The sequence below is a fragment of the Corvus brachyrhynchos genome, unplaced genomic scaffold, assembly GCF_000691975.1.
Source record: "Corvus brachyrhynchos isolate BGI_N302 unplaced genomic scaffold, ASM69197v1 scaffold15, whole genome shotgun sequence".
NCBI classification, from domain to species: Eukaryota; Metazoa; Chordata; class Aves; order Passeriformes; family Corvidae; genus Corvus; species Corvus brachyrhynchos.
In genome coordinates, this window is record NW_008238349.1 from 2565926 (window position 1) to 2588150 (window position 22225).

The window sequence follows — 22225 nt, forward strand, 5'->3', positions numbered from 1 at the left end:
GAATGCAACCTGTCTGGCAAAGCAATGTCCAGATGCAGAACATCTGGTGGCATGATACAGTGTCTGCACCTTCATCTCTAGGCTGAGGGGCAGACAGAGAAGATTATGGGACCTTTAAGTTGTTGTGGGACTTTATACTGTGGATTTTCTTTTAAACCTTCTCTTTGTTCTCTCTTCTTAAAAAAAACCCAAAAAAACCACAAGACCAAATGATCTTACAGAAACACTGTAAATCTTGTGACACTGCCAGCAAGTCCTTATTAAAAGTGATTTCTTTAACATGTCCTTTGAAGGAATGCGTTATAACTAATGATGTGTGACTTGCACAAGCCATTTAGGCTTCTTATAGGGAGAATTTATAATATTTTAATTAAGCCAATAACCAAAGTTTTAAAATAAGCCTTTGAACCATGGCACCATGAGTTTACTTTCTGCAAGCTGACAGTTTCCCTGCCCCAATGCGCTGGCTCTAGCAGCTCTCCACCTCCCTTCATCACCTCTCTCCATGATTGGGAGAAGCTCCCAATGTCCACAGTGGCTCCTTATCAACCCAATGCTCAAGAACTTCCCAAACATATTTTTATGGGGACCGTGTTATTATCAAGGTGACCTTCAGAAGTCTTGTGCTGCTGTGCAGAGACTCATGGTTTGGCTAAAGACATAATAATCATCATTAATGACTATTTAATAGAAGCCACTGGTAATCAGTCATCCTGTTAGTGCAGAGATTACCTGGCTCTGGAGGGAATCTTTTTGACTGAGCATTTTTAAAGATTTTTTGTTCCCAATCCTTATTGATGAAAGGATAAAGAAAAAAAAAATCCCTAAGAATCCTAATTGTTAAACTCTCACAGTCCTCTCCATGTTAGAAACAGAATCACCCTGGGGCATCTACTATCTCCTGTGGTGTTTCTCCCCACTCAAGCAGGAGAGGCTCTTCCCAGTGGGAATGAAGGGACTGGAGCAAGCAGCTTCATCAGGTTTCGCCACAGAGCGGCTCAAGGATGGAAACAGCTGAAGCAGCAGCAAAGGCAGAATTACACCTAGTGTCAAAGCCAAAACTACTGTCACAGGGATGCCCAACCTTCTTCTGCTATGGCAATGCTGGCCATGCTGGGTTGAGGACGTGGCCAATGTGTCCCCACGCACCTCCATACACCTTGGAACGGTGAAGAGCATTGCTAATCGTCACAATGGATGGGCTGCCTGGCTCCTAAACCCCATGCAGATGCACCCTGATCAAGCTTTTCTAATGCAATTATATATTTATTGTATGTCAGATTTTAATAATTCACATATTCCCAAGGGGACAGCAAAGTTTGGCACTGTCCCAGCAGCAGGACAATGAGACCTGCAGCTTGGAGAGGGAATTCACCAGCACAGAAACACCCTCTCCAATCTGTTCTCTTGGTTCTTCTGCATCCCTTTCTTGGGCCCAGCCTTTGGAAGGCAGCAATAGACTCTGATTGCCCCTATTAATGGGAATATTGCCTCCAAGTGCTTTAAGTGCCTTCAGCAAATTTCAGGGACTGTCTGTCCCAGGGGAGAAGGGATGCCATCTCCTTTTTCTGTCTGTGAAGACTGTGGAAGATGCTAGCAATAGCCAGAGCAGCAACTCCTGCATGTGAGCCCAGCAAAGTTGGTGGTAGCTCCTGTTATCCCCCTTCTGTTGTGTGGGAATGCCCATTCCCAAATCACATACACAAACAGAGGCAAAACCTGCACTTTGCACTCAGGGAGACCTGCATAGCCCCAGCAGGGCTCTACCAGGCCCTGAATCTCAGATGGTGATGGAGAGCTGCAGCCAGGAAAGCCAAACACCAAGTTCATTCATCCAGCATAGGGATTTTTTTGGCTCAGTTTGGGGTGCTGGAAAACTAAGAAGCAGTGGCCAAACCCCATCTCAGTGCAGCACTAACTCCATGCAGGAGCACATTCCACCATGCTGCCCCTGCCAGGCACCTGCTCCCATGCCAAGGAGCTGGGCTGGCAATGAAAGCTGCATCTGGCAGCAGTGCCAGGCAGCTCAGCAAGCCCCAGGGACATGCCATATCCCCAAAGGAAAGCATGAAGGCTCTTACTATAAAGCACATCAAACACTTCCTCTACCATCTTCCTGAGGAGGTACACATCTGATCCCTGGTCCGGGGAGACCCTGAGCACCCTTTGCCCACACTCCTTTGCCTTCTTCTGCACCTCTGTATCCTGCTCCTTCCTCTGCTGGATTCCTGCGGGGGAGAGGAGAAAACAGGAGTCACTGTGGTGAGAAGGGGTGAAGCCTCTGGCTGAGCAGGCAAGTGCCCCAGGCCTCCCACCCACATCAGGCCCCAGCTTGGATGAGATCACACTGGGTTGCTCCCAGCAGCCCCCAACATGCAGGGAAAGGTACCAGCAATGGGCAGTGGTGCCAGCAGTGGGGTCACTCATCCTGTGCCTGCCCCCTTTTCCCTGGCTTTTCCCCCTCAGCCAGACTGAAGCAGTTATGACTAATTGGGCAGTCCATTTCTAGTCTCTGGTTTCAATCTGCTTAGCCTTCAATCTCTCAGGAAAAGAAAATCCGCCTTCCTCGGAGGCTTTTTTACCCTTCAGTATCACGCAGCTCAGTAATACCAGCTATTTCCTGCTAATTTCCCCCATTAAACCTCAAATAAAGCATATCTTCAGCATTGACTTCTTTGTATCTCTAAATGCACAGAAAATTAAACACTACAAATGCATTATTGCTGTCTTATTCAGAGTGATTCGCAAGGGATTTTCGGTGGCAAAGGACTAATTCCTTCATCATCCTCGACAGACTCCTACTGGCAATTGGCCCTGGATGCTGCCTGTGTGCTCAAGAAGGAGCTTATAGATCCTTCTGTGGAAAAAGTCCATGGCTGGGACATCACAGGGAAGGGGTCAAGAGCAACATGGGATACACACAGAACTAGACATAAGAAAGTAAACAGTCACCATGCCACCCCTGTAAAGCTCCACATGCCTCCCACAGCATGGCAAAACAGGCCCTGGAAAACTTTTTTAGGGTGTTTTACCAAGGTTCCGAAATGCATCTGCATCCTCTAAGTACTGCCTCTCCCTCCTCCACTGACATTAATTCTGATCACTGTCAATTCCCCCCATGCGTCAAGAAAGGCTGAACCAGAGGTTCAGATGAAGGAGGGTGTTCCAGCGAGGTCTGCATCCCAGAGAGACAAGAGGCTTCTTACACCTCCAAGTGATGTCTGCTTTAGATTAACTCACATCTTTCTAAGAGGGCAGCAAGAAATCAGAGGCACTTCCAGGGATACTTTCCACTGTGTGCCAGTTCTAAGAGCTTCATGGAGTGGAGTTGAGCCTGGGCATGTATAATTCCAGACAGAGTTATCACATTTCACCCTGTCTGCAGCATCAGCCACTTTACTCAAACCCCATGCTCAAGATTTCTGTTTTCAGCCAGACATGACTATTTTTTTTTTGACAGAGGTATAAATGAAACCAAAGAGAGGGGGAATCAGGATCTAGTGCCAGGTGCTTTGCCCCAGCACAGTGGTAGGTTATGAACGAGGATATATCACAGAATAAAAGAACAGTTTGGGTAGAAAGAGACCTTAAAGACCATCTCATTCCACCCCCATGCCATGGGCAGGGACACCTTCCACTATCCCAGGTTGCTCCAAGTCCTGTTCAACCTGGCCTTGAACACTTCCAGGGATGGGGCAGCCACAGCTTCTCTGGGCAACCTATCCTAGTAGCTCACAATGCTCAAAAGAAGAATTCCCTCCTAACATCTAATCTAAATCTCTCCCTTTTTAGTTTAAAACCATTCTCCCTTGTTCTACCATTATCTGCCTGGGCAAAAAGTCACTCTCCCTCTTTTTTATAAGCCCCCTTTAGGTACTGGAAGGGGCTCTCAGGATTCTCCAGACCCTCCTCTTCTCCAGACTGAGCAACCTCTCTCAGCCTGAGGAAACATAAGGGAGTTCCTTCCCCTCGGCCATCCCGCTGCCATCCACATCTTGTGGGTGGTGGGAAGGGAAGGCAGAGTTGCCCATGAAAGTAGGAAACATCTCCCAAATGCCTCCTGTCCTGCAGAATGACGTGGAAGGTAACTAATGGTGTCTCTTGTGAGAGGATGGAATAGTGGAGTTGGCCAGCAGCTGCCCAGGGCAGCAGGACAAGGGGCTGGGCAGAGCCATGGCAGAGAGCTGCTTCTGTAGAACCATGCAGTGAGCAACCCAAGCAGACAGTGACCTGGGCAGCTTCATAGCACTGGTGGTGTCACCAGAGCAAACCCTTCCTGAACAACCTCTCCAACACAGTTTCTGCCAACACCACACTGACATCCCACTGTGAGCAGCATGTAGAACAGATCTGGGTCTGGTGTCCTCAGCACCACCAAAACCAGATCCCATTCCAGCTTCTGCACTGAGTGAGGAAAGCAGCAGCTAGCGTGCTGGGAATGATGCTGTCCAAGAAACATGGTCCCCATGCACAGAATGGCTCCCACTCTCCCTTCAGCTCCCAGACTGTTTTTTGGAAACTGGCAGAGGCACAGAGCTGGGACAGAAGGCTTGCAACACACAGGTAACCCTCAGATACTTGGTGAATCTGATCTGAGACCAGGGGAACACAGCTCCTGCTCAAGGTATCTTATCATCACTGTTCCTCCCTCAAAAATACAAGCAACTCCACAACCAACACTTCCAGCTACCAAACCCATTCCTGTTTTTCCAAAACCAGGAAAAAAGCCTTGGACCAAGAAAGCCCTTCTGCTCCTGGGGGGATCACTAGGACAAACTATTGCTGCTAAGTCCTCGAAAAATACTCCAGTGCTCTGGCAGCACTGCCAGAGGCTAAAAGCGCCCGGGCAGCAGAGCAGCCATCGAGCCCTGAGCCACCTCAGGGATGCTTTAGAAGAGAAGAGCCAGGGCACACAGTGCCCTCCCTGGCAGGGGAGAGGCTCTGGCCACAGCTTCCTCCCACTTTCTCCATCACTTCAAACACCACTCAGTCCCATGGACCGACAGACAGCACTGTGGTGCCCCCAAACCACGACCCCTCCGTGGCACAGTGGGAGTCACAGCTGGCACAACTGGAGCACCAACCTGGGCATGGGAGATGGTGCTGGTGTGGATACTCACTGCAAAACTTCTGGAAGTCAGCCTGCAGCTCCTTGCGGGCGCTGAGGAAGACCCGTCCCTTTTCAGTGCCCACCACGAAGGCGCTCTCCTCATGGATGGCGATGCAGGCCACCTCTGCGTTCAGCTTGGAGAGTGCCAAGCACTGTTGGAGGCATCAGGTCAGCACAGCACAGGATGGGGGAGCATCCTTGCTTCCCACCCCTTGCCATTTCCCAGTGGGATTTTTTCTTCCCATCAAAAGATTCTTCCATCAAAAGCAGTGTGCTGGTTTCTGTCAGAATTTCATGGGTTTATGACATCCCTTAACAATTTTGGTGACTTTACAGCTCTACAAAAATATCCAGCTGGAAAACAAGAACTACTTACCCATCATTTTATTTCATTTTTTCCTATCCTAAAAAGAAACATTTTATTGCATTTCTTTAAAAGAAAACATTCCTGTAAAAATAATCTAACGAGAAAACCACACCACAACTGATAACAATTTGTGTTTTCCCATCAGCTCTAATGGAATAAGAAACACAAGAATCTTATTTCAGCTGCAGAACACTATTATGGTCAAAGTCCAGATTAGCTGAAGAATTCTTCTTGTACAGTTATGCAAAACAATAGCGATGGAAAAAACTTCCTCCATTAATCCATTTTATGTAATATGCCCTTCTTGCTCTACATAATACACATGTATATGCATTTTTATTAGTATTTTTAATATTATAATAGTTACTCAGTGCCAGCAGCCTGAGTCATATTCCTATAGCTACAGCATTGATGCTAGGAAGATGCTATCCCCAGGTCATGATTTAAATGGGTAAAAAAGGGGGGATTTTCCCAGTATCAGCCCTGGTTAGACACATCAACAACCCCATGGAGGAACCTCCAAGGAGGGAGCAGGAGAGCAGAAGGGGTTACATGGACCAACCGCCCTGAGCTACTTTCAGCTCCCTGCACACACGTACAATGAGCTTCACTTGTGTGGGCTTAAACCAGCTTCTATACTAGGTCATTTTACCTCCTGTTCACCTTCTCCAAGGAGGCACTGAATCAAATCCCATAAACCTGGTATTTTTAAGAAACCTCCTTTCAAAACCCAGTCACAAAGACAAGTATTTTGCTCAAAAAGTCCAACACTCAAAATATAAACACAAAAACTAAGGTACATGAATTTTGGAGGCAGAACAAACCCAAACACTAAGCCTGCTTGGTGACATGCATATGGCCATGTAGTTTATTTACCAGGCACACAGGCAGCTAGGTTTCAGTGAGCACAGAGCCTGCCATTGGTGAAGCACTGGGATAAAGGCTGAATTTCAGGAGCAGCCTGGTCCCTGACCCTAGTATAAGTACCTAACAGGGACTGCAAAATAATGTATATTCGTTAAGAAGTCAAACTATGGTAACATAATTTCCTGTACACAATGGCATGTATATAAATCATCAACGCTGCTTGGGGTGTGTAGGCTCCAGGGAACCTGCTCCTTAGTGGGGTGGTAATGTCAAAGAGAAGGAAATTGGTATTAATGAAAAAACCTCTACCTGCATAGAGAGGAAAATACATCCTAGATAAATGCATTACATATGACTTGACTTTAAAAAGAGAGAGCTATATAGCACATCTCATTGCATTAGGCATTTGTTACTACACATCCGCTTTCCCTTCTTGATCACATTCACAGTTAAAAATAAGATTAGCTCTGGTCCACGAGACTTAATCCAAACAGTTATCTTGTTTATGTAAGCAGGGTTGACTTACGCAAGGTTTCCACTGGGAATTCTAAGTCAAAAGATATGAAAGTTATTTTCTTTGTTCTCAGAGATAAAAAGCCATTGTTCTGCTGTTGTGTAAATGCTCACTGTAACACTGGTAAAACAGCAAGAAAAAAAAGCCAACCACCCTATAGCCAGTTGATAGCAACATAAATATTAATGGAAAAACAATACACATCAGATCAATACACATGAGATTAACTTGTGCTGACTTTATGATCCTTATAGCTGTCAGGGTAGGAAAGGGTTTTTTATTTCCCAGCTCAAGCAGCTCCCTGGGCTTTCCAGCAGCAGAGGGGAGTGGCATGAGTTCACCAGGCATCCTGTGCCAGCCCTGCACCCAGACAGCCTTGCTAAATGGAGGCCAAAGACGGGAGGGGGATGGGGACAGGGGTACCACTGGCCTCTTACCATGGAGTCTAAGGCAGACACTAAGCTGGTGATGATTTCGTCTCTCTGGGGAAAAACCATATTCCATTGGTCAGCTCTGGAGGTGGTGAGAGTCACATCTAAAGGCTTCCCTGCCAAGGCCATATTCACCTGAAAACAGAAAAAAACAAAAGAGCTATGCATCATTGTTACTAACAGAGAGCTGGAGCATCACCACAGTAGTCCCACTACCATCATGTGCTATGGGAGCAATGCTGGCACAGATACACAGGGGAAACTGAGGCATGCAGAGAGGCCAGAGCAGCCTGAACCCCACAGTCCCCATAAGTCCTCTGCTAAAGGCAGATAATTGCAGATGCTGTTGAGCTGTAGTCAAACCCTGGAGTCGATGCTGTGTGTACCAGCTGTGGCCAGATCATCTCTGCCTTTTGAGCGTTGACATCTCACCCTCAAGGAGATGTCACCACTGCACAGGGTGCACTGGACCAGCTGCATGGGGTGGGATACCCCAGATGTCCAGCCTGTGGCCATGCAAGCCAGAGAATGTGATGCTGAAGTGGACACTGAGCACTCCTGTGCCCAAGCTCTGATGGCAGCCGTGAGCAGGGGGTGATGGCTCTGTCCCCACAAAGACATTGTGCTGACCATCCTTGTGCCTCCTGCTCTAAACCCTGGGCAAGAGGAGATCCTGGCACCTGAAACAGGTCCAAGCCTCAGGGTGCTCTGCTTTCATGCCAAGGGAGAGATGCAGCTCATGGCAAGGGATTCCCTTATCAAATCACCCCACCCTGCAGTCCTTGGTGTCAGGGGGAACAGGATGAGGTGGCATGCAGGGACCACACATCTGAAAAGACACTGAGGCTCAAAATCTCCATCCCTCACAGCCAAATGGGGAACAATGCTGGGACCCAGCTACAAGTGCAGCAACAGCACCAGGTTTCTGCGCCTCAGTGTTCATGTCTCATCACAACTCACAGTAGTGCCAATGCTGCAGGAAAACTGAGGGAAGGTCTCACCGTGCTTAAAACACCTTGTTCCCATGCTGGGACACCCACACTTGAGACAGCATCACCCTCAGTACCCAACACATCTCTCCCAGCTATTGCCCCCAGTGTCGCACCACCCAGCTTTAATCCTGCCAATAAAGGGCAGCAAGTCAGCTCAGGAGCCACTTGAACCAGATCATAAATCATGTGTTTGCAAATGGATGAAAGAGGCTAGAGAATCACAAGGCTGGATGGGCAGAAGGCAGAGAATATGAATGAAGCTGCCTGCACATAATTCAATTTGCCACTCAGCTGAGAACCACAGCTGCCCGGCCTCACTGAAAACATGGGTTAGAGGAAACAGCAAACCCCCAAATTCACCTTCCTGCCCTAGTTTGCAGCTGTGTCCAAGCAGAAGGAATTTGAATGCAAAGAAGGGCTGTGCTGCCCCATGAAACTGAGGAAATGGTAGATTTTGGCCCAAAATAACAAGCTCCTCCAGGCTGGCATCTCTGCAGGTACCTGAGCACGCACATGTTATGAAAGAATCACAGAATAGTTTGGGTTGGAAGGGACCTTAAATATCATCTTGTTCCAACCCCCTACCATGGGCAGGGACACCTATCCCAGGCTGCTCCAAGCCCCATCCAACCTGGCCTTGAGCACTTTCTGGATGGGGCAACCACAGCTTCTCTGGGCAAATTTTTATGAGGGTCTGCAACAAGCTAATGAAGAGAGGAGACAAATCCCATTAAACAACAATGACTAAATTTCAGGAATTGCTCTGGATGAGCCCTCCAGGTTTTTTCCCCCATGTTGCCAGCTGTTGAAAGCAGCCAAGCAGTGCTGGGGCTTCACTGGCATCTGCAGATGGCAGAGCCAGAACCTCAGCCACACTAACAGGAAAATCGTTTTCCACCCATCTGACACATTCTAACAAAGCTGACTGACATCTCCTCCAGGATGATTTTGGGGGGAAGAAACCTGGCCTAACTAGGCATCAGCTTGGAAAATAAAGCAGGAAACTGAACATATGGTCCTGCAGCCAGGCACAGACCCCAGGTGTCCCCATGCTGGGGACAGGTCTCTGCCAGGCACCTCCAGCTTTACCATAACAAGAAGCTGCAGCAACATGAGGAGGCAATCTGCCCTGCTCCATCCCTGCAGCATGCACAGATGGACAGACAGACAGACAAGAGCCAATTTCAGCTGCAAGCCCCCAAGCAGCTTCCTGAGCACAGCTCTGCAGGACTAGGGAACTTGAGATTCCATTATTTTCATGGATGCTGTGTTAGTAAGAGGTGCCTTGTTGCAACTGGCAGGGAACAGCGAGGTGCTGGTGGTGCCAAGGCTGGGTGCTAAGCTGAGCTGGGGACCAGCCATTGCCTTTCTCCAGGGAGCATCACTCCCTTCTTAACTCCCCCAAGCACTTGCTTAGAAAACAGCCTTACTTTGATGTCCGTATATGTTTCTGAGTGCCCGATTTATTATTAAATATGACTGGTATGACATGGATATTCTGTTGCCTTCTGGCAGCATTTTGGAGAACCAATCCCTGCCTTGGTGGGGCTGGTTGCATCCCCTTGGAGAGCTCTAGCTGCACCAACCTGTTCAGCCACAGACTCCCACAGGAATCAGCACTTCCAGGGAAGAGATGCTCCTCTCTTGGCTGCAAAAAGCAAAGCCATAACCTGGACCTGGCTGCAGAGGAGGAACCAATGGAATGGGGCAGGATCCCTGCATCCCCTTCCTATCCTGCAGGAGATCGGGACAAAAATAATCCCTTTCCCCTGGCTGATTGTTTAATAAGTAAAAGCAAGAATCACTCAGCAAGAAAAAAACCCAAAAACATAACAAAATATGATCCAAGTAACACAATGGAATTTTAAGGGATGGGGGGGGACGACAATATTCCAGTAAAGCTTTTAATCATTTATGGTCACAGAGAGGAGTGAGAGTGGATTTAGAAAAGGGTGGAATAAAAGGGAGGAAAAAACTTCACTAGCAAGTGCTAGGCTTATTTAAATCAAATTAACACATAAGGCTTGAAGTTGTTTGTCTGATTAAAGGGAAAGTACTCTTTAGGAAAAGTAGGGTAAACCATTCTTACAGCAGTTCAGGCTGGCAACAGGGAGCAAGGTGGGTAGGATGGGTGCAGAGCAGTCTGCCTCACTTCCTGGGGCTCCATGCGACTGTCCTACTGAAATCCCTCCCTGGGACACCACCTTCCACAGGGGTCCTGCTCCAGGTACAGCCCCATTGCACCTCTGCACACTGAGTCTCAACCCCAGGAGCAAAGGCTGGCTCAGGGACCATCACACCACTGTCACAGGGCCAAAGCAAACATTTGCAGATTGGTTTTGCATTTTTAGTTGGTTTTTTTTTTAAAGTTATCAAATGGTATTATTTTGTAATTATTTCTCATCCACAAAGTAATCTCAGGGGAACAGGGTGCTGTGCAACAGCCGGCACAGGATGCTTGGCTCTCGTCTCCTGCTTGGCTCTTATGACATATCCCTTGACAATCCTGGGAAAGATTAGAAATTTGGCCCTGGGGGAGTTTCACTTATGAATCACCTGTGCTGCAGCAAAGCAAAAACCAGGCATGTTGGGAGGCTCATGAACCCCTGTGGAATGAGCCGGGGGCTCCCAGCCCTGTGCCCACAGGAGGCACATCCCCTCACCAGTCCCTCTAATGTTTCCATGGAGCATCATCTCACCAAGATAAACATCCTCCAGCCGTGCAACCCACATCACCATTTCCAAACCCTATGGATCTAACAAAACAGTAAAAAAACCCCCCACCAGTAAGCCAATGACAACCCTCCAAAGGAAATTTCTAGCCAGAAAGCTGTTATTATACCCCTCAAATTATAAACAGGTCCCATTAGGAGAAGTAGAGGGGATTTATGGGATCCAACAACTCGCACAGCATGCCCCTGGCCCATGCAAAGACTGAATTTGCAGGGTGCTCCTGGTGGTTAAGAATGGGAGACTTTTCATCCCCCTTCTTCCTCCTTATCTTTCCAAGTCTTACAGTGATTTTCAACCCCATGTCACAGCCAGAAGCAACTCATCTTCTTTATTAAGCTGAGCTGCTCTTTCCACACTGCCATGGACTTTGAAACGGACCCTCCACTGCCATCCTCCCCTTGGCCCTCACCTTGTTGTGCCTGAAAGCCTTATATAGCGTAAATCCCCAAAATCTCATTCCTCAAGGGAAGCTGAATATTTGTCCAGGACTTGCAAACCTGGACTGAATTAGTGGCTCTTCCCATACTTTCACTCCTCTGGGCTACCCTTGCCAGCAAAAAAAAGGCAAGGCAATGACCCCTTTTTTGGGAATTACCCAGGGCCAAACCCAGTGCATAGTGGGAGACGGGAACAACTAAATGCCCAGGAGGGATGGAGTACATCCCACAATTGTTGCTTGTTACACTGACTTCTACCAATACTGGAGTTTTTGTTACCAATACTGAATCACAGAATCATGGAATGGTTTGGTTTGTAAGGGACCTTGAAAATCCATCACATTCCAATCCCCTGCCATGGGCAGAAACACTTTCTGCCAGACCAGGTGCTCAAAGCCCCGTCCAAACTGGCCTAGAACATACTGGGTTTAAACTAATTAATTTGTTTTTTCCTGTTGGTCTACTGTGTCTTACAAATATAACTCTGTCTATTCCTACCATGCGAAGCATCTCTTGTACTGAGAACCTGGGAAGGACATCAGACCTCAAAACCATCTTGGGGCAAAGTATTCTCAGTCTGGTGCCCTGACCCAAACCCACAGGTGGATGTCATGGCTGCATATTCTAGCTCGGCCCTTAAGGTACCAACTACACCCAAGGGCAACAACTTGAAGACCCAGCACCCAGCAAGGGAGAAGCAAAAACCTAGGGAACATCACAGAGAGCCCTGTGCTGCCATTGCTGCCTGCTTGCCCTATGGAGATCCTAATATCACCATGAAAATCCTCCCAGGCCTGCCCACCCAGAATGTTTATAAAGCCTGGTACTGGTGTGGACCAGTTCCCTGTTCAGGGAGCTAAACAGGAATCAAAATTAATGACAGCTTTGACTATTCAGCACACTGGGGGTTTAAAAAAAAGAAGAAAAAAAAAGAGGAAAGAGAAAAATTGACCATTGCACTGGTCCTGACCACAGTTCCACACAAGAGTGGCAGGAAATTATCCACTTACTCATTTTTCCAGGAAAATTCTACCTGCTGCCTCAGTGGTTCAGATGAGGTGGTGGGAGGTCCAAACGAACCAACCCCAGTTCCAGCAAAAAAAAAAAAAAAACCCCAAACAAAAAAACCCCATATATATCAATCTCGATGAAACATATATATTATATTATATTTACCATCCTGGGTAGTAGAGGGGCAGCCTGGGGGTATATTAGAGCAGAGGAAAGCACAGCTGGGGGTGGGAGACTTTTGAAGGTACCTGGGTTTCCTGGCCACCCAAAATGTTTGATGAGCCATAGGATGTTGGGCACCATATTCAGCCATCTCCATACTGCCAGGACCAAGGGAGCAGGACCAGTGCACTCAAGCCCATCTGCTGGGAGGACCACTGCCAGCCCATGTACATAATGATGAGATGACAGTGATTTTATTTGTAATCACCTGTTACTCCATGAGGAAACATTTAAAAGAATTTTCAAAGCTTACACTGGCTCTGGAAGATACTTAAGCAATTAGCCCTGGCTATCATTAAACATGCTTTAAAATCAATCAGGAGTCATCCTAATTGGAGACAGAGTGAGAAATAATGTCCTTTGCTAGTACCAGGACACTGTGCCTGCTCCAACTGAGGGGCCCATCCCTGCGTCCCATCCAGGGATGTTGCTTCGGGGCAGGACTCACGCTAAGGGTTATCTCACCAACGAGGAAGGGGCAGGGACTCAGAGGGTATTTCCCTGTTCCACTCCATCCCAGGGATTTTGGAGGTCTCTTTTTTGCAGGTGGTTGTGATCAGCCAGGTGCCTGGTGAGCTGTTTGAGCAAAAAGCCCTGGAAACCCCATCAGCCACAGCAAGGGCAAAAGCCAGGGTAGGGACCAGGCTTGAATTTCCATTTGTGTTTTTTTCTATTTGCTTAAGCAAACACCAGTATCAGTGGAGCAGATGTGACCAAAGCCATCTTGGATGCAGGAGCACTGTGACATGGTCCCATGCTTGCCAAACAGCTGTCCTTGGGTTTTTTGCTGCAGCGGTGGAGATTTCTGCTCCACATGGGCAATTTGCTTTAACCCACCTGTTCTGCCCAGCTAAACTGTAATCCCTTACACCTAATTCAGTGCCAGCCTTCAGCCTCTGTGGCCACATCATCCCCATCTCAAGCCATGCAAATCATGCCCATGCCAGGATGGTTTACTGCATCCCTAACAGATGGTTGGTGAGCTGCACCATTAGCACCAATGTCAGTGGTACAGCAGATATAACTGTGGTCCAGGGCACTCACAAAATGCTCAGAAATATCCTCAACTGCCTGAACACTCCGAAAAGCCCTAATCCATACCCTGTGCCCTGGCAGCACAGCTCTCCTGGGACAAGCAAGGAGCTCTGGGTTTTGAGGGACCTGAGGTGCCATGCTGCTGATACCCCAGTGTGAGAAGCATCTGCTGAGGCACATCTGGTCCCCGAAACATGAGTCTCGGTGCACCCCCAGTCTCCAACCTGGTCCATCTGCTGCCCCAGAACTGCTGCCACATCTCTCCACAAATCCAAAAATTCCCTTCTATTTTGCTACTTTTCACAGAATCACAGAATGAACTAGGTTGGAAAAGACCTTTGAGATCATCAAGTCCAACCTATGACCTAACACCTCCTCATCAACTAAACCATAGCACTGAGTGTCAGGTCCAGGCTTTTTTTAAACATGTCCAGAGATGGTGACTCCACCACCTCCCTGGGCAGACAATTCCAGTGCCCAATCACTCTTTCAGTGAAGAATTTTTTCCTGATGTCTAACCTAAACTTCCCCTGGTGCAGCTTAAGACTGTGTCCTCTCGTTCTGTCAGTGGTCGCCTGGGAGAAGAGACCAAGCCCCACCTGGCTGTGACCACCTTTCAGACAGAGTGATAAGGTCTCCCCTGAGCCTCCTTTTTTCCAGGCTAAACAACCCCATCTCTCTCAGCTGTTCTTCATAGGGCTTGTGTTCCAGGCCCTTCACCAGCCTTGCTGCCCTCCTCTGGATGCATTTGAGCATCTCAGTGTCCTTCCTGAACTGAGGGGCCCAGAACTGGACACAGCACTCAAGGTGCAGCCTCACCAGTGCCAAGTACAGAGGAAGAATGACTTCCCTGGTCCTCCTGGCCACACTATTCCTGATACAGGCCAGGATGCCGTTGGCCTTCTTGGCCACCTGGGCACACTGCTGGCTCATGTTCAGTCGGCTGTCAATCAGTACCCCTAGGTCCCTTTCTGCCTGGCACTCTGTTCCCAGCCTGTAGTGCTGCAGGGGGGTGTTGTGGCCAAAGTGCAGCACTAGGCACTTGGACTTGTTAAACTTCATGTTGTTGGACTCGGCCCATCTATCCAGCCTGCCCAGGTCCCTTTGCAGAGCCCTCCTATCCTCCAACAGACTGACACATGCTCCCATCTTCGTTGCCCTTCGTGGCCACCTGGGCACACTGCTGGCTCATGTTCAGTCGGCTGTCAATCAGTACCCCTAGGTCCCTTTCTGCCTGGCACTCTGTTCCCAGCCTGTACTGCTGCAGGGGGGTGTTGTGGCCAAAGTGCAGCACTAGGCACTTGGACTTGTTAAACTTCATGTTGTTGGACTCGGCCCATCTATCCAGCCTGCCCAGGTCCCTTTGCAGAGCCCTCCTATCCTCCAACAGACTGACACATGCTCCCATCTTGGTGCCATCTGCAAATTTACTGATGGTGGACTCAACTCCCTCATCCAGTTCATCAATGAAGATATGAAACAGGACTGGTCCCGGCACTGATTCCTGAGGGACACCACTGGTGACTGGCTGCCAACTGGATGTAGCACTGCTCACCACCACACTCTGGGCCTGGCCATCCAGCCAGTTCTTAACCCAGTGAAGACTGCTCCTGTTCAAGCCATGGGCTACCAGCTTTTCCGGGATTGAAAGGTATCAAGCTGGTATCAGCTTTTCAAGGTGACACACTTTTCCAAAGACTGAAAGCGGCAGAGCTGGGGGGCAAACAGCCTCTGGTACAGTCTGGGCCACAGTGCTACCAGCACAGTGAGGATGCAGGCACTCCTTGTGCCTGCATCCTTACTATGCCAGTAGCTCTTACCTCACTGCCTCTGTTGGCTCTCCCCAACCGTGTATCTCCCCAGCCTGGTTCCTTCCAACTGGGTAGTACAAGGCAGAGCAAGCTCTCATGACCAAACACCTCCTTCCCTGTTTTATTTTGCCCACAAAACCCAAGGCATCTGCTGGAAAACCTCCTCACGTACACACTGGCACCACAACATTCACCAGCATCACTGCCTCAGCTCCACTTTCCTGGATAATCTGACACCTGCTGTGGTTTAGTCCCACTTACAAAAGAAGCAAAGATCAAACTGGGGGCTCCCACAGGGAAAAGTGTGGAATTTCACTTTCTGTCTCCAACCAGGGCATTGCATTCTGCTACCACCTCAATATCCCTAAGCCTAGCCTAGGTGCATACCTTAATATAATATAGTAAAATTATAGCAAGCATCTGTCTAGTGCAAAGAGAGACAGAAGAGGATCAAGTGCCCATCAGAAGCTGTATCTCATCCCCCCCAGGATAAACATTTCCATGGCATGGCAGCTGCTGGGGCATCACTCTGCCTGCGGAGCTCCAGCAGCACGGCTTTCGGTTCCAGACAAGTTTCCATGCCACAATCTCACGTCAGGCAGGCACAGAAGCTCTTGCTTCCAGCAACTGCCTCTTCATTTATTAAAGAAATTTTAAAGGAAAACAAGGGGGGAAAAAGTGTTAATTGGAGCATTCCCACTATAGCAGGGAGGGATGCTGCAAGGACCATGCATGGAAAGCTGGATCCTGCCCTGGCAGCCCCGCATGAATGGTTGGGTTCAGTGATGCCAAGATGAACTTCATGGTGGCTGGGGAGTGAGCAGAACCACCCAGCCACAGGGACCTGGGACCTGTACACCTCCCAGAGCTGAGCCTCCCTTCCCAGGGGGATGCCCAGCCCCAAAACTCTGCCTGCATCAGGGAGCTCAGCACCCCTTCCCATAGAAAAGCATGCTGCTTGGCAGTTCCTAGAAGAAGAAGAGGTGCAGATCTGGCACCTCAAGTGCCAGGGCTCAGGTTGCACTTCCCAGAAGCAAGTGGCCAGGGGAAGCCAAAATTAGCAGGCTGATAATTCTACCCCCTGGTACATCCCACTGGTCTAGTGGAAGGTGTCCCTGCCCATGTCAGGGGTGGGGGTGGAACTAAATGACCTTTAAGATCCCCTTCAAACCACATGATTCCATGAATCTATGATGATCCCTAGCCCCTGCACCACCATGACTGCTGGTTATTTCAAGAAGATGCCGGCAATCCCTTGCTTAGTGAAAAAATGAGGTGAAATGAGCTCAGAAGCCATAGGATAACCTGCAAGGCAGGTCTTGGGATTGCATCAACCTGGGTCCCCAGCCCTGTACCCCCTTGCACCCTTCCATCAGCACTTGGGTCCCACCTTGCAAGCCTGAGTGGGTGCTGGAGCAGGGGAAAGGCAGGCAGACTCTGTTCCCTGCCTCTGGTTTGGCAGTGCATACACTAACACTGGGGTTATTTAAAGCCCAGTTTTAACAGCATTCAGCTACCGGTTGCGTGATCAGGATAAAAAATCGCAATCCTAATTCCTGGCCCCCGGTGCCTATGGCAACTGGTATCCGTCTCCTTGGAAACTAATCTCGTGGTATTTGAACAATGTACCAAGGGCCTTTAATCTCCCAAAGACTGTAAATCTTTATTCTAGCCTGCTCTCATCCTACCCCAAGAGCCAATATAAAAAAAGCCTGTTGTTTTCCACGAAGTCACTAAGAGCCTAACTTGAATTTTATATTAGAAAGACACATGCTTTTTGCTTTTTTAAAATATATTTTTCCCCACTAAAGTAAGGAAAAATCCCATATATATCGTGCCCCCGGTGATGCAGCCCTGGCCCCACACGCTGGTAGGGGGTTTGCTTTCCCTGAACAGTGCTTGATGTCCAATCCTGGCTCTTGCCTCAATTGGCACATCCACCTTGTCCCTCTAACCGGACAGTTAGAGGGACATAACCAGATTATGATTATGATTATTGTCTAGCAAAAGGCTAATCAAACTGCAAATATACAAAAACCCTTGTTGCAGCAGCAACTCATTGCTGGGGACAATGAGTCCACAAGGGCTGAGCAGAAGATGCTCCACCCCAGTCCCCCAAATGCTGTTGGGCACCTCATCTTGCTCCTCACTCAACCCCAATGCTTTTTTCTTTTGCAAAGCTGCTATTCATGGCACCAGCCCCTTCCCAGCTCCCAGACACCATTCATCACCCACTTTCTGCTCTGCACATGCAATTAGTTTGCTCTGTGTAAGATGGTCCCTGACAGAGAGATACTACATAATCTCATTATGTTTAATTTTATCTCTAATATTTCTCTCTGGTTACTGGTGTCTCAGTACTGAGTATTCAGTGTGTTACAGGATGGGCTGTTTGCTAATCCAGGCTGGCTACATAAATAAACTCATTAAAAAAATAAAACGGCTTTTTAAAGGGATGAAAGAAAGCTCAGAGATAGGAGTATCCCATGCCCTGAGCTTCCCACTCCTGTCTGCTCCCTGCTCCCTTCTCCCTTATTTTATTTTATGGGATGAGTCACAAAGGTGAGAGCAGGTCCTGGGTCATCCCAACCCCACAGTGGGAGCCTGTGTGTGGAGAGCTACTGCCAGCGGCTCCTTGTCACCCACAATCTCAATGCCTGCCCAGAACTGGGCATCTTGCATGGGACAAGTGACTCACACTGGCAATGGAGGAGCCTTGGGTGAAGCCAAGCATGCACCTGCCCTGGTATGACCCATCAAGTGAGGCAGGCATTGACAGTGCCGCCTGGGAGGAGCAGCCAGCCAGGATCCCCATTTCCTCCCCAAGCAGCCTCTGGCCATGACACCAGCTGCAAAACCTGCCATTTCCCATGCAAACCCCACCAATACTGCAGTACTATCAAGGCTCAGTATCACTGCTGCTGCCAGACCCAAACAGCTGTGGGTGCCACGGCTCCCACAAACCCCAGGCAGGGACATCACCTTCCACGTCAAGGCAAGACACAGGAAGCCACTGGGGATGGAACTGGGGCTGCCCAGCATCCCAACTGGGGCAGCAACTCTAGGTCCTGCTTTGCACCACTGGCTGGGGGAGCCATGCCACCTCCAGCCAAGGTGTCCCCACCAGTGTGACCATCCCCACAGCTCCAGTGTCTAATACATCTTGGGTGCACTCTGCAGGATTGCCCCCCACCACATTCACAGGGGCTTGGCTGTTTTTAACACTGAGCCCTGAGCACCATAAGCCTTGCTGTGCTGATGGCAGCTAGCCAGGGACAGGGACAGATGGACAGGACAGACCCACTTGCTGATTGCAACCCCCCAGCAACATCTCTGCCTCTTGGGGCTCTGAGGAACTGTGTGTACACACCGGTACCTTCACCTGGGAAGGACAGCACAGCATCTTGAGGGATTTGCTGTGGTGCCAGGGTCTCACCTGGTGCTCCCAGAGGTATTTGGGCTGCAGTGGGGTGGGGAGAGTGGCAGCCTAGGGCAGATGCAGTGGGAGTGGCTCTGATCACAGCTCTGATTCAAAGGCTGCCTGGGCTGGCCCCAGGGAGCCCTGAGAGGATGGCTCCAGGCTGGCCAGGATCCGGCCCAAAAACAAGCCAGGTCCTCTCCCACGTGTTTCTGCTCGGAGTCACATCAGGACAAGGTGACCTAGCTGCTGATACCTCCTCCTTCCCAGGACTTGTCATCACTCAGGCTCGAACACAGCAGCTTGGGACAGCATTTCCCTTCCCTGACACCTCGACCCACCCCAGAGCACATGAGGCCCTTCTTTCCCAGGAAGAAACTGGCCCAGACCAGCCCCAGTCCCTATAACCCTTGTTCACCAGTGGGTCAGCTGGGCTCCCTGAGCATGCAGCCACCCAGCCCTGCCCTTGTCCTACTCACACTGTTTCGGAAAGGATTAGCCAGGGAAATCATTGGCAGAGGTGCCCCCCAACACCATGGGACCAGCAGAGCCCGAGGTCTTGCAGAAACACATGTTCCCTCCTGCTAAATTCCAGCTTAATTCTCATTTCCACTGTGTTATGAAATACATTATCTATTGAAACTAAGTCAACAGTTGTTTGCATTTCCATGTAAACACAGTGAATATTAGGAGCAGGGCCAGCATTATATTTGCATCCAAAATGCTGCCTGCACTGCCCTCTCCCTGGCTCTTCTCCATTTCTGCAGCTAAAGACACAGTGATGCAGGAGATGGTGAAACCCAAGACGAGAGCAGCCCAAGAAGCAAGAAACCCCTTGTTTTTCTCTCTCTATTTTTATTTTTCTGCAGCAGGAGAAGCAACGTCCCTTTAAGCCTCCATACCGCATCGACACACACACCCCTTCATCTCAGGGCCAAGTCAAAACTGCTTCAAATTCCCAATGACACACATATCTTATCAGAGCTGCTTTGCATAATGCATAAATATTTATTTGCTTTTAATCCTGCAAAGCAAACCTGCCTTGTGGCACGTTTCCCTTAATCGGCAGCTCTGGCGCCCGACAAAGCGCCAAGAGAAGCAGCGTCCCGAATTCAGAGCCTACTTTAGATGCAAGGCCAGGGAAATAAGCACCCAAGGTCCAGTACCCACCACCTCCTGGGGTGCCCGGGGCAGGATTAGGGTGTCAAAGCAGCCATACAGCACCCTGGTTCCTTGCCTCCAGGCGAAGGAAGAGCTTGGCTCAGGTACCTCGTAAATAACAGAAAATAAATATATCTGCATCATGAAACCATGAGAGTGTGTGTGAGAGGTGGCTTGATGCTGACTTAGCTCCCAGCTGGTGATGCTTCCAGGACACGTGAGACTGGGGAGGGTGGGTCTGGGTCCTCCAAAAAGGAGATTTTGGGGGCTGAGTAAAGGAAGACCACCTTGTGACAGGGAAGGCAGAGAGCATATGGTTTATTTTTGGGGTTCACAGCTTAGTTTTTGTACACAGGCTTGTTGAGTTGAAAAATGGGAACTCTCCAATGTGATCATCTGTGAGTTGGGCAATGAGGGGATGTGCCACCAGAGACCAACTCAGCCTCTCCATCACCCCAATTCAGGACATTGCTGAGCACAGACCCATCACCCAAACCCCATCAAGACCCACGAAGCCTCATATGCCACAAAATTTGTGGGAACCAGTAAAAATAAGACTTTTCAAACATCAAATCACCCCAACACCAAAACCCCCTAATTACCTCTTGCTTCAGTCAGAAGTACCAGAAGCAGCACACTCGCCCTCATCCATCCCCACTCCACAGCAGTCACAGCATCTACATTTGGATCCACAAAGCTTGGGATTGTGAATTCATTTCTCAATCAGTTCTTCTTAAAGGGGTGGGAAGCAATTAGGCAAAGGGTGCAGCAAGGGTGCAGATGCTGTGCCCAGGGAGCTGGCAAGCACTCAGCACAGCTCTTCGCTCCACATGCAGCCAGGGCAGGTAAACACAGAACTACTTTACAGTGGGCAGGTAAATATTTAAATAGGATTTATTTCAGCTACTCTGCCTCATCCTCTGATAACCTGTTGACCCAGATAGAGCCCCAAAACCTGATTCAAAGCAAAATGCTGTTTCTCCTCAAGATAGGAGGAAGCACCTTAACCTCTACCCAAGGCCAATGATTTGGGACTGGGAGGAGAAACCAGCGCAGCCATCCTGAAGAGGCTTTCCCCAGGAGCTGAGTGTGATCTTGCATCTCTCCAGCATCTTCAAGGAGTGCTTCTTACAGCCCCAAACCATGACCCCCCCAGATATCAGCACCTCCAAGGAGGGATACTGCTCCATCCCCGTGAACACCTCCCCCAGCCCCCATGTCCATTGCCTTGCTACTGAGGACACAAAGCACCCCAAAGTGGCAGCCTGTCTCTCTACAGCATCCTTCAAGCTACTCCAAATACCAATAGCACTGCACAGACTCAAGCAGAAAGCAAAATCAATACTGGGAAGGAAGGTTCTGGGCTTAAATATCTGTCATAGCATCACTGAGAAAAGTGGGTTAGTAAAGGTAGGAGGACAGATAACCTGGCACACCCACAGCACATAGGGTTGAGAGGAATGGTGTTTGCTGGAAGGTTTTCCATAGGTATCACAATGGCTTTCAGGCAGGGAGCACACAGTGGGGGTATAGACTCAGCTTGGCATTCCCTGAACCAGATCCAGGCACAAAGAGTGTTATGGGGAGGAGGAAGAAGAGAGATACCCTAGCAACACGTCCTGGCTCACAGACAAGCAATGTTGTATGCACCAGTAGCTGCCATTTTGGTTTTGGTAGAGTGTGGAGCCATGAGGACATGGGGCAGCACATGTAGACAAGCCAGCCATCAGCCAGCACCCTCCCGCTGCTCTCCGCACCTGCAGCCCTGATGGGGAGACATTTTCCCTTCTGCTCTTCTGGTCTTGCACCTCCAAAGTGCCAGCTCAAGCTGCCAACAGGCACCAGGTTCCATGCCCCATGGGGACAATGCCACAGCAAAATCCACCCACCAGTCTAGACACGGATGAGACCCCCATAGCACGCAAAAGCCATATTCTGCAGCATCCACAGCAGCAGCTCCCCACAGCAGAGACAATTCCACATTATTTTGAATGATCGTGTTTAAAATAATAAAGGACGCCTACGTGCTCAAGTGCATTGACGGCAACCCAGCACCAGCCCAGCAGTTAAAAATAGCCCTTTCCAGGAGTGTGCTACCAGCCTTGACCACAGGCAA

At 49.2% G+C, this 22225-nt stretch overlaps 1 protein-coding gene across 9 annotated transcripts in view; it reads right to left on the minus strand.

Annotated features, from left to right (window-relative positions):
- GTF2IRD1 (GTF2I repeat domain containing 1) overlaps window positions 1-22225 on the minus strand; it is a 70125-nt gene that overhangs the window by 42379 nt on the left and 5521 nt on the right. For all 9 annotated transcript variants that reach the window (XM_017735313.1, XM_017735319.1, XM_017735320.1 and 6 more), the window contains exons 2-4: window positions 7296-7424; window positions 5121-5262; window positions 2082-2228 (exon numbers count right to left, since the gene is read on the minus strand). In XM_017735313.1, the coding sequence (XP_017590802.1) occupies window positions 2082-2228; window positions 5121-5262; window positions 7296-7424 (418 nt within the window). The remainder of the gene's footprint in view (window positions 1-2081; window positions 2229-5120; window positions 5263-7295; window positions 7425-22225) is intronic.